Source organism: Balaenoptera acutorostrata, chromosome 1 (assembly GCF_949987535.1).
Source record: "Balaenoptera acutorostrata chromosome 1, mBalAcu1.1, whole genome shotgun sequence".
Taxonomy (NCBI): domain Eukaryota; kingdom Metazoa; phylum Chordata; class Mammalia; order Artiodactyla; family Balaenopteridae; genus Balaenoptera; species Balaenoptera acutorostrata.
The window spans coordinates 101173373-101186169 of NC_080064.1; the positions used below are offsets into that span (position 1 = coordinate 101173373).

At 36.1% G+C, this 12797-nt stretch overlaps 1 protein-coding gene across 2 annotated transcripts in view; it reads left to right on the top strand.

Moving 5' to 3' along the window:
* The window catches only part of HIPK1 (homeodomain interacting protein kinase 1), a 49793-nt gene that overhangs the window by 13314 nt on the left and 23682 nt on the right, over nt 1-12797 (top strand). For both annotated transcript variants that reach the window (XM_057542090.1, XM_057542031.1), the window contains exon 3: nt 5332-5455. In XM_057542090.1, the coding sequence (XP_057398073.1) occupies nt 5332-5455 (124 nt within the window). The remainder of the gene's footprint in view (nt 1-5331; nt 5456-12797) is intronic.

The window sequence follows — 12797 nt, forward strand, 5'->3', positions numbered from 1 at the left end:
TGGCTATCTGTATGTCTTCTCTGGAGAAATGTCTTAAGTCCTTTGTCCATCTTTGAATTGGATTGTTTTTTGTTGTTGCTGAGTTGTAGGAGTTATTTATATATTCTGAGTATTAATCCCTGGTCAGATATATGATTTGCAGATATTTTCTCCCATTCCGTGGGGTTGTCTTTTCACTATATTGATAGTGTTGTTTGCACAAAAGTTTTAAATTTTCATGAAGTCTTATTTGTCTTTTTTGTTGTTGCTTATACTTTTGGTATATTCAAGAAATCGTCAAACCAATGTCATGAAGCTTTCCCCCATGTTTTCTTCAAATAGCTTTAGCTCTTATATTTAGGTTTTTGATCCATTTTGAGTTAATTTTTGTATGGTATAAAGTATGGGTCCAATTTCATTCTTTTGCATGTGGATATTCAGTTTTCCCAGCACCATTTGCTGAAAAGACTGTCCTTTCTCCATTGAATGGTCTTGACACTCTTGTCAGAACCCTTTGGCCATATATATGAGGGTTCATTTCTGGGCTCTCCCTTCTGTTCCATTGTTCTAAATGTCTGTCTTTATGCCAGTGCCATGCTTTTTTGATTACTTGTAGCTTTGTAATAAGTTTTGAAATCAGGAAGTGTGAGACCTCTAGTTTTATTTTCTTTCAAGATTGTTTTGGCTTTTTTGGAGTCTCCTGAAATTCTATATGAGTTTTAGGATGGACTTTTCTATTTCTGAAAAAAACCTCATTGGTGTTTATAGGGATTGCACTGAGTCTGCAAATCACTTTGCGCAGTATTGACGTCTTAACAACATTGTCTTCCAATCCACCCTAATCTATTTTTATCTTTTCTTTTTATAGTTTTCTAAAACTCTGTCACAGTAATACTTGATGATGAGCCTAAGGCAAGTGGAATAGCAGCTCAGGCATTACTTCTTTATATAAATTTTATCCACAGTGGTCCTGTGCATGTTGCATTGTTGCTTTATTAGAGTCCATTAAATCCTCACCCTCTTGTCTTTCAGAAAACCTTTCTGAAATCCTTTTGACCATTGCAGCGTTCTGGCTCCAGAGCCAGCCTTCCTCTTACCCTCCTTTTTACATTGCATTGTTTACATTGCTTCATCTTGCTGATAACATGCCAAAGTACTATCAGTTGACATAAATTTTTGCCACCATGCTGTCTCTGTTGGCCATGGGCATGGCTAAATGACTCAGGCAGTAAAAATAAAGTACTTTATTTCCTAGCCCACTGTAAATGTAAATGTAGACTAATTCCAAGAAAAGTTGCTGTCTTTGGGGCTTGAGTTTTAGGCACAAAGATTTGTCGTGCTTATAAGCTCAGTGCTTTTCCATTCTGAACAGGCTAGCTGGCCTTAAAGCTGAGATCACTTTGTTATGTACGGAAGGACAAGATCTAGATAAGGAAAACATATTTTCAGTTTATCCTAGACAAACAAACAATCCAGTTTCATCTGACACTGAAACCACAGTTAACACCTAAGCCGCAGATGTAGGAAGTTAGACTTTATGTAACATCTCTTATTTGGTTTGATGCCTCTGAGATGGATGGGAAGAAACAAGAGTGTTCATGAAGATGAGAAGAGAATGATTTGTGCTATTAAGTGATTCCAACCTCAGCTTGCTCTGGGTTCCAGTGAAATAGAGCTTTATGACTTAGGTGGAATTTTTCAATTTAAAGGAGTTTGAAGTTGGGAAATCAAAACGCAAGGATTGCTATTTCTACCTCCTGGTTATAGCAATGAAAGCCTGTTTAGCATTTGTTCTCGAAGGATGGGATGTATCTTCAAAGAGGAGAGTCACCATGTCCAAAGTACAATTAATGCCATTTTCCTACTAAAGGGAAGACTGCTAGTTCTGTTTTCCTTTTTCCTGTGCTTTAATAGGTAATCTTTTTTACTGCCCAGTTGTTAGGATGTCAGAGCTGGAAAGGGACCTAGAAGAGTAATTAACTTATTATATAGATGAAGTAGAACAAGAATTTCAGTGTATAGTTTATATTGAGGGATTGAGAAATATTGGAGGCCAAGGGGAAAGATGATATAGTAATGAAAATATTATCAAGAATTTTGATCTGAATTCAGAGGTTAAAACATTCAGTCTTTAGAGGTGAACCTGCTCTAAATGATGTTCAGTAAAAGAAGATAACTTAAGTCTTTTTGCTTCCTGGAGTTTACGTAAGTCTAACATTTTTAGGCTCTAATGAAAGTGAGAAGTCCTCAATAGACTGAGCAGCCTTATTTTATTTTACTTTATTTTTACTGCTTACCTTTTTTTCTTTTGATACTTAACCTTTTTGCATGGTAGATGTGGTAGAGTTAACTGTTTTGGGTGAGCTTTTACTTGAAATACTTAGCTGCTTTTGTTACTCCAGAAGCTGAGCAAGACCAAATGGAAAAACTGATTGCAGTCAGTCTTCAGGGCTTTTTTGTTTAGTGGGGCTTGGGGGATGGAATTGGTGTTTTTCTTAATTTCCCTTAAACTTTCAGCCTTAGAAGCCTAACAGTTATCACATCTTATGGCTACCTTTTTAAAGAAGTAAGTTATTGGGTGGCCTGGCCCCTCCCTGTGACCTGCCTTTTGGATTTTAAAATGTATTCCTGGTATAGTGGGAATGGCAAAATCAATCTGCTGCTCTTCAGTTGATGTTTAGGAATGTTCTAAGCCCAGTTTTTATTTTGGCACAAAGCCATTTGCATTCTCCCTGCCAGCTATTTTTGGCACTGTCATGAACTTAGAAATTAATCAGTCTGCTCAGTGAAAGTAAAAATTTTGTTCCGTTTCAATTTTAGAAAGGCTTTTATGTTTCTGGGTACTCTTACCCTCTAGTTTATTAATGCTATCAAACATGCCACAGTGGTTGTATTTAATTGAACTCTGAAATTCCATCAGTAATATGGGGCTCTAGTCACCTGCAACAGGAATATCACTTTTTTGTTTTCTTTGGCTAACAAAACCACAGTTCACATCAAATAGCCCAAAAACTGATGGTATTAGTGGTTCCACCCTTAGCTGTCAAATAGTGTTAAGTCCCAGCAGGCCTGGATCTTCTGCTGTTTTTGTGCAAGGATCAGGGAAGTTTTTAGACCCTATGGAGTCCTCTAATTTACCATTTTCTAGGGGCTACTTAGAAAATTACTCTGGGAGGATATTCTTATTTAGGGAAATATCTTTATACCCTCCCCACTCAGCCTTTGTCTGCCCCCCCCTCCCCCATACACACAATGCAACAATAAGCACATACTGCTTAAGAATAAAATTTGGGAAACCTAGGCACTTCGTGAGGAGACATGGCCTATTAGATGGTTCCTAATGGAGAGATCTGCTTTTCCATTTAGCTCCTGATTAATGAGGGATCTGGATCTGGAGTGTCCTTACAGATTCAAATTCTGTGACTTGTAAGAAGGAAAGGAAATTATTTGGAGATGATAAAGTGTTTCAGAGCTCAGACCTTGGATCCAGACTGCCTGGGCTCCAGCCTTGGGCAAGTTACTTAACCTGCCAGTGCCCAGTTTCTCCATCTGTAAAATGGAAATAATACTTTCTTACGTAGAATCTAAGGTGCCATTGATTATAAGATGAAATATAATATTATTTATGTACCAATAAGAAAGTAAAGACACTGCCATTAAACTAAAATATACCATTATTTGCAGGAATCTTCTTAATTTCAGAGATGTTAAAATGTGAAAAATGTGTATCTTATAATTGATTACTTAGTAGTGATAATATCTGCTTTCATAGGATTGTTGTAAAAATTAAGTGAACCCCATATTTATAAAGAACTCAGTGCATGACACATACTAAGTACTATGTAATTGTCATCTATTATTATCAATATATTACCTATTATTATCATCCCCCTTTTGAATCCATTTATCTCTTAATTTTAGTTACAATTTGAAAAATACCATGTATACCACCATGCCAAATAGATGAGTATAGATGGGTATGTATTTAACTTTTACTTATTTAGAGACAGTATAATGTACTCAACTTCAGAGGTAGGCTACCAGGATTCAAATTCTAGCTCTGCCACTTATTAACTGTGTGATTTTGGGCAAATTACTTAATCTATTTGCCTCTGTTTCCTCCTCTATAAGTATAATATAGAGGGGATAATAATTTTGCCTTGGATATATTCATATATAGAGAGCTCTTAGGTTATAGTATTACCATAGTTTTCTCTTTAAGGTTTCGTAGGGTTGGGTTTCTCACGTGGAGCATTAGTGGAAATGAATATTTCTGAAAGCACACAGAGAGTTCAAAGTTTTAAAAGAATGATGGTATAATAATAATAGTCATTGTTTTATCTAACACTTACATAATGCTAACCATGTGCCAAGCGCTGTTCAAGAGCTTTAATATTTGAATGACATCATTGTCATCATCATCATTATTTTTTACTTATTTATTTTAACCTTACCACAACGTTATGTAGTAGGAGGTACTCATCTCCATTTTATGAATGAAGAACCTGAGGCTCATAGTGGGAATCAGCCGCATAGCACAGGGAGATCAGCTCAGTGCTTTGTGACCACCTAGAGGGGTGGGATAGGGAGGGCGGGAGGGAGATGCAAGAGGGAGGAGATATGGGAATATATGTATATGTATAGCTGATTCACTTTGTTATACAGCAGAAACTAGCACATCATTGTAAAGCAATTATACTCCAATAAAGATGTTAAAAAAAAAAAAAGAACCTGAGGCTCAGAAAGATTAATTGCCTACAGCTGTTAAATAATGGAATTAGGATGTGAACCACTGTCTCTACAGAAGGCATTTCTGTCATAAAGGGGTATTTATTGATCAGGCCATTTAATTGATTTTTCTGTAATTAAAAAGTTTCTAAGAATAAAAAGAATAAGTCCATAATCCCTTATCTGTAATTTCTAAATTCAGAAAGCTTTCAAAGCTAAAAATCTTTTTCTAAGTTTGGTATAAACTTATTTATTGGCAAGACCTGACTTGAATCAATGTAAGGCTGTTTAAAGTATTTGTCTGGCTTAGTGTGATTGCTCATATGTTTTGTTGCAGAAGCATTAATGTGTTTGATTATGGGATGCTTCCCTAAACTCCATTGGGATTATTATGAAGTATGTAGTTTATGCATGGGTAGTACCTTTCTGAAATTAAAAAAGCTCTGAATTTCAAAACACATCTGGGGCCAAGAGTTTCGAATTATGGATTTTATACCAAAGGTTGTTTTCAGTTTCATTAAATCAATGTACCTTTACCTGATACTAAAACAAGACTTAATCGACATAGTTAGTTTCCCAAAATAATGTGTAATTTTTTTAATCTGCTATTTTTGTTTTTGCTAGAGCCCCTGAAATTATTCTCGGATTACCATTTTGTGAAGCTATTGATATGTGGTCATTGGGCTGTGTGATAGCTGAGCTGTTCCTGGGGTGGCCTCTTTATCCTGGTGCTTCAGAATATGATCAGGTAAGAGTGTTTATTTGGATGGCAATAGAAAGCAAGTAGTTCCTGGTGAAAGATTCTAGAGGAATAGAAGTACTAGTGAAGTATTTAGATTGTAGGGAAAGAATAGTCCAATTAAAAATAATTTTTTAAAGAATGGAATTTTCTCTACCTGCTTCTTAGTCTGAAGTTATATTTGCAATTCTAAACTTTAAAAAGGATTTTATTTTATATTACTTTAGATTGCTACTTTTCCAGATCTGTAATGATTTATTAGAGACTTAGCTTGTCAGCCAATGTGTCTTGTGAATTAGGATATGAAAGTAGAGTAAGGATGTGAAGTTGGAATTTTAAGAGCAAACTTTGGCTCATTCAGTGCTATTTATTCCTTTTTATACATGACACACACCGAAGTAATTATTCTCTGCATACTGAAACACATTGGACCCTAGAAGTTGTGATGTGTATTAGGTCTCTGTAACATAGGATTTAGGAGGGAAATCTTATGAGTTGAAAAGTACTGTAACAAATTATCTATGTTTCAAAACAGACAAGCTTTAGAAGATATGCTACCACTTCCTAAGAAACTGGTCCTAAGGAAAAAAGTTTTGCCATGGAAGTAAATTGTGAATTCTCATTTTTTGTTCTTTCAAAAAAATGGTTCTAACTACTATGCTGTAAGCTCTTTGAGGGCAGAGACTGTTTGATTCTACCAGTGTATCCTCAGCTACTGACATTGCATCTGGGACACAGTAGGTACATCAGGTTTTTTTTTTTAGTTTTTTTGAGAAATGAATGGTTATTTTGAACCATTAAAAGAGAAAAGAGCAAAATAGTGTTTTTCCCTATTCAACCTGGAATTTTGACTCCTCAGTCCATTTTAGAGTAGATGTAACATTTACCAACTTCCAAAAATTTGACTCTTTGGATTTGTCTCTGAGTGAGACATAAAAAATGATTTGTTCGTATGATAAGTAACCAGTTACATTGAGCTCTGTAATTTTTCAGTCTTTCATTCACCTTGTGAGACATGAACCACCTTCCTTATTTTAACAACAACCACAAAAAAGTGTGAGGGAGATTAAATGATGCAAAACCACAGTTACTTGAACCAATCCATTGATTCTCCTCTTTGGGTTTTAGACTCTTGAGAATCTGATGAAGCTATGGATCTTCTCAGAAAAATATGCTCACAATGTTTTATATACAAAGTTAGGGAATTCGTGGACCCCCTGATTAAGAAACCTTGCTCCGAGCAATTATAGCCTGTAAAGTGCCATTCCTAGGCCAACTGTTTTGTGGCATCTCTTCAACCTTAGAAAACAGATTGCATTGTAAATATTCCTAGGAAGTGGAACCAAATAAAATGAGATTTAGAAGCTAAGGTACAATGGGAGGTTACCTTGTAAAGAAATGATATGGTAGTTTTGAGAATTTTTGCCTGGTGCACAGATGCGAAACTGGGTTGTAGGAGAAAGTTGTTTTTTTCCCATGCTTAATAATGAATAAATAGGGTGTTGCTGTTGTAGAGCAGGATTGGGAATACTTTATCTTGATGCATCTTTGCTTATACAAAAAGATTCCTGTGGCAGGATCCTTGTTCTTACAGCTGAGTTTTTTAAAAACTTTATTGAGATATAATTCACATACCGTATAATTCAGCCATTTAAAGTGTGCAAATCAGTGGTCTTTAGTATGTTCACAGGGTTGTGAACCATAGCCACAATCAGTTTAGAACATTTTCATGACTCTAAAATGAAACCCAGTACTTACTAGCAGTCAGTACCCATTCTTCCCTAACCACCCCACCACCACGCTGGGAGCCAGTTATCTACTTTCTGTCTGTATAGATTTGCCTATTCTAGCATAGCATATTCATCACATACAATATGTGGTCTTTTGTGCTGGGCTTCTTTTACTTAGCATGATGTTTTTCATCCATGCTGTTGCCTGTATCACCACTTTTTATGGCTGATCAATGTTTCATTGTGTGTATGTATATATGTATACGTGTGTGTGTGTGTGTGTGTGTGTGTGTATATATGTATGCCACGTTTTTTTATGTGCTCATCTGTTGATGGACACTTGGGGTGTTACCACCTTTTGGCTGTCGTGAATAATGGTGCTATGAATATTGGTGTACCAGGGTTTAAGTCCCTGTTTTCCGTTCCTTTGGGTATAAAGCTAGAAGTAGAATTGCTGGGTCATATGCTAATTCTATGTTTAACTTTCTGAGGAACCAACAAACTGTTTTCCACAGTGGTTATACCATTTTACATTCCTACCAACAATGTACAAGGGTTGCAGTTTCCCTACATCCTTCATCCTTGCCAACGCTGGTTATTTTCTTTCTTTTTAAAAAAAAATGATAGCCATCCTTATGGATATGTAGTGATAGCTCATTGTGGTTTTGATTTGTATTTCTCTAATGATTAGTGATGTTGAGCATCGTTTTATGTGCTTATTGGGCATCTGTATATCTTCTTTGGAGAAGTCTATTCAAGTCCACTGCCTGTTTTTGAATTTTTTTGTTGTTGTTGTTGTTGTTGAGTTGTAGGAGTTCTTTCTGTATTCTTATTATTAATCCCTTATCAGGTAAGTGATTTGCAGATACTCTCTCCCATTCCATGGGGTTCCCTTTTCACTTGGTTTAGAGTATTTGCACAAAAGTTTTAAATTTTGATGAAGTCCAATTTGCTTATTTTTTCTTTTGTTGCTTATACTTGTATCATATCCAAGAAATCATTGCCAAATCAAGTGTCATGAAGCTTTTCTCCTATGTTTTCTTCTAAGAGTTTTATAGTTTTAGCTCTTACATTTAGGTTTTTGAGTCATTTTAAGTTAATTTTTGAATATGTTGTAAGGAAAGGGTCCAGTTTCTATCTTTTGCATGTGGGTATTTAGTTATCCCAGTACTATTTGCTAAAAGACTGTTCTTTCCCCAAGAATTGTCTTGGCATCCTTGTCAAAAATCAGTTGACCATAAGTAAGTATAATGATTTATGTCTGGATTGTCAATTCTGTCCCATTGATCTATATCCTATATCTATACTTATGCCAGTGCCACACTGTTTTGATTACTATAGTTTGGTAGTAAGTTTTTTTCTTTCTTTTTTTTTTCAATTGAAGTATAGTTGATTTACAGTGTTGTGTTAGTTTCAGGTATACAGCAAAGTGATTCCGGTGTGTGTGTGTGTGTGTGTATTCTTTTTTCAGATTCTTTTCCATTATAGGTTATTATAAGATAATGAATATAGTTACCTGTAGTGTGTATCTGTTAATCCCAGACTCCTAATTTATCCCTCCCCTCCCATTCCCCTTTGGTAACCATAAGTTTGTTTTCTATGTCAATGAGTCTATTTCTGTTTGTTTTTTTTTTTTTAATGTATTTATTTAATTTATTTATTTTTGGCTGTGTTGGGTCTTCATTGCTGCACACGGGCTTTCTCTAGTTGCAGTGAGCGGGGGCTACTCTTCGTTGTGGTGTGTGGGCTTCCCATTGCGGTGGCTTCTCTTGTTGCGGAGCATGGGCTCTAGGCACGCGGGTTCAGTAGTTGTGGTGCACGGGCTTAGTTGCTCCACGGCATGTGGGATCTTCCCGGACCAGGGCTCGAACCCGTGTCCCCTGTATTGGCAGGCGGATTCTTAACCACTGTGCCACCAGGGAAGCCCTCTATTTCTGTTTTGTAAATAAGTTTATTTGTATCATATTTTAGATTCCACATATAAGTGATATCATATGTATTTGTCTTTCTCTGGTGGTAGTCAGTTTTGAAACCAGGACTTTATTCTTTTTCAAGATTGTTCTGGCTATTTGGGGTCCCTTGAAATTCCATATAAATTTTAGGGATTTTTCTGTTTCTGCCCCCAAAAAGTTATTGATTTTTTTTTAATAGGGATTGCTTGAACCTGTAGATCACTTTAGGAAGTATTGCCATCTTAACAATATTGGCTTCTGATCCATAAACATGATCAGATTTATTTAGGTTTTCTTTAGCAGTGTTTTATAATTTTCAGAGTTCAAGTTTTATACTTCTTTTGTTAATTTTATTTCTAAGTATTTTTTTTTGATGCTATAGTGAGTAGAATTATTTTCTTAATTTTATTTTAAAGATCCTTCTTTTTAAAATTTATTTATTTATTTATCTCTGCAATGGGTCTTCGTTGCTGTGCATGGGCTTTCTCTAGTTGCGGCGAGTGGGGGCTACTCTTTGTTGCAGTGTGCGGGCTTCTCATTGTGGTGGCTTCTCTTGTTGCGGAGTACGAGCTCTAGGCATGCGGTCTTCAGTAGTTGTGGCACGCGGGCTCAGGAGTTGTGGCTTGCACGCTCTAGAGCACAGGCTCAGTAGTTGAGGTACACGGGCTTCGTTGCTCTGCGGCATGTGGGATCTTCCCGGACCACAGCTCAAACCCATGTCCCCTGCATTGGCAGGTGGATTCTTAACCACTGTGCCACCAGGGAAATCCCTTAATTTTACTTTCAGTTGTTCTTTACTAGTGTATAGAAATGCAGTGAGTTTTGTAATCTTGTATTCTGCACCCTTCTTGAACTCTTTTTCTGATAGTTTTCTAATTGAACTCTAGTTCTAATAGTTTTGGATTCCTTATAATTTTCTAACTACAAGATCATGTCATCTACAAATAAAGATAATTTTACATCTTCCTTTCCAATCTGGATTCCTTTTTTTCCCCTTGCCTAACTGCTTTGCATTGAACCATACTAGTACAGTGCTGGAAAGAAATAGCAAGAGTGGATGTTCTCGTCTTGCTTGTGATTTTAGGGGGAAAGCAGTCTTTCACTATTAAGTATGGTATCAGCTGTGGATTTTTTGTAGATGCGATAGCTGAGATTTTACAGCAGATGTTTGTGAGTCTTGAAGTCAAATGTGTATACCCTCTCTAGATATTAGTTAATGGCTTCAACTTTGTTGGAAACATTTCAATTGTTTAAAATAACAAATGACAATAATACTTTGTTTGCATAAAGGTGGGTCCTTTGTTGTTGCTTTATTTTAAGCTATGTGAAAAGCAGTATCTGTATGATAGTTCCAATTCTACTTTCACAGTTTAACTCTTTTCATTCTATAATATTAAAATTTTTTAATGTTTTAATTTTATAAGTGCATTATTGTAGAGAAATTAGAAAAGATGCAGTAAGCCAAGAGACAAAAATTTCAACCTTTAGTGGTTCTACCCCTCAAAGGTAACCTGTTATGTTTTGGTATATTTTGTATTTATTTATATATTTAATTTGTTAATTTTCTTTATGTATTTATTGACTACTGTCATAGGTACTCTGGTTACTGGGGATACAGTGCTGAATAAAACATTGTCCTTGTCCTCATGGAGGCTATAGTTTGGTGGTGGGAAATAGACATTAAGTAAATAATCACACAAATAATTATATAGTACAATTGAGATAAATTCTATGAAGGGAAATGTAGTTTTGCAGTGTGTGTGTGTGAGAGAGAGAGAGAGCGCACACACGCACGCAGATGCATGTATGGACATGCATGTATCTCCTGACCATGTATGTCCTAATGCCTCTTGATTATACTCATTTTTTCCTATTGCTATTACCCTCATCCAGGCTGTCTTCATCACTTACATGGGCTACTAGACAACCTCCCTTTTATCTACTCTGGCCTCCCTCTAGTATTTTTTCCAGAGCGATTTTTTTTCAGAACACAAATTTGATCATGCCACTCCCCTGCTCTTTAGTGGTTTCCCATGATTTAGAATTAAGGGCTAAATCCTTAATATGGCCTCTGAGCCTCTACCTGGGTTGTTCTCCTCTTCCTCTCTTCCTTTCTAGATTTGATCTTACACCATTTCTTCTTGCTTTTCTTGCACTAGCCCCACCGGCATCATTTCAGCCCTCGTTAAGAATGTTTCCTTCTAGCACAGGCCCTCACACATACTGTTCTCTTAATCTCGAATGCTTCTCTATCACCCATTCATTTCGTTTAGTCAGTCCCTACTCATTAATTAGCTAACGTGTCACTTCTTCAAGGATGTTTTCCTCACCAGTCCCCAGTCTAGGTCAGGTTCCTTTGTTATGTATTTGTATAGAAGCCTATTTATTTTCTTCAGGATGCCAATTCAGTTTGAATTATGCATTCAGTGTCTGTTTCCCTCACTTGACTGCAAGGTCTATGAGAGCAAGAACCATGTCTATTTTAACAATCACCACTGCCTGGCTCAATAAGTACTTACTGAAAGAATGAATGAATACGTGCTACATATAGTTATGTTTCATATATAAACTTACAGACATAGAGGAATACATATACTGTGTTTCATCAAATCTAAGGCACCGTTGATTGAGAGATGCACTACTTTTCTGTACCTCTAAGAAAGAATGCTTCCAATTAAACCATGATTTATCATGGCTATCAGTTTTAAGACATATCCTAATTTCAAAGATGTTAATGTGAAAAAATGTGCCTCTTAGAATCAGTGAAGTGTAATTTTTTTTAAGTGAGGTCATATTTAATTTGTAATCTGCTTTTTCACTTAGTATATTATGAAATATCTTTCTTTACAATGTCGATAAATATACTTTTACCCTATCATTTAAAATGTCTGCATAGTATTTCATTGTACAGATTTTATCCTGGATTTTAAATGTTTCACCCTTTGTGTATGGAAAAGAAGTTCACATTTAAAATGTTCTCATCCACAATTAATTTTTTTTTTCTATTCTGCCAATGCTGTATTTTGGCTTCCAGTTAGGTAGCTCCCACAGATTCAGAGTAATATCCTGCTATTTTCTAAAATTGTCTTGTGACGGCAGGCCAGATTTGGCCTGTAGGCCATAGTTTGCTGACCTCTGCTTTACACTTTTAAAAAATTGTTGAGGACCCCAAAGAGCCCTGTTTATATAGCTTATATCTATTAATATATATTGCATTAGAAATTAAAACTGAAATTTTTTGGGAGGAGAGGTGAGAAGTAAGATTTCCTTGCTTAAAAGTTTCTTTCTAATTTCGTCATTAAATATAGCCATTCTTATGTGGAGGGGGGATGGTTAAAAAAATTACCTCTTGTTTTACTTTCAGTAGGTCAGGAAAGAAGCAAATTGCTTTTTTGGATAGGGAGAATTGTGAAAGCAAACAAATGTGAACAATAAAACTGGGAAACTTATTTTTATTTTTTAAAATATTTATTTATTTATTTGGTTGTACTGGGTCTTGGTTGCGGCAGGCGGGCTCCTTAGTTGCGGCACGTGGGCTCCTTAGTTGCAGCAGGCGGGCTCCTTAGTTGTGGCACGCGGGCTCCTTAGTTGTGACACATGGGCTCCTTAGTTGTGGTATGCAAACTCTGAGTTGTGGCATGCATGTGGGATCTAGTTCCCTGACCAGGG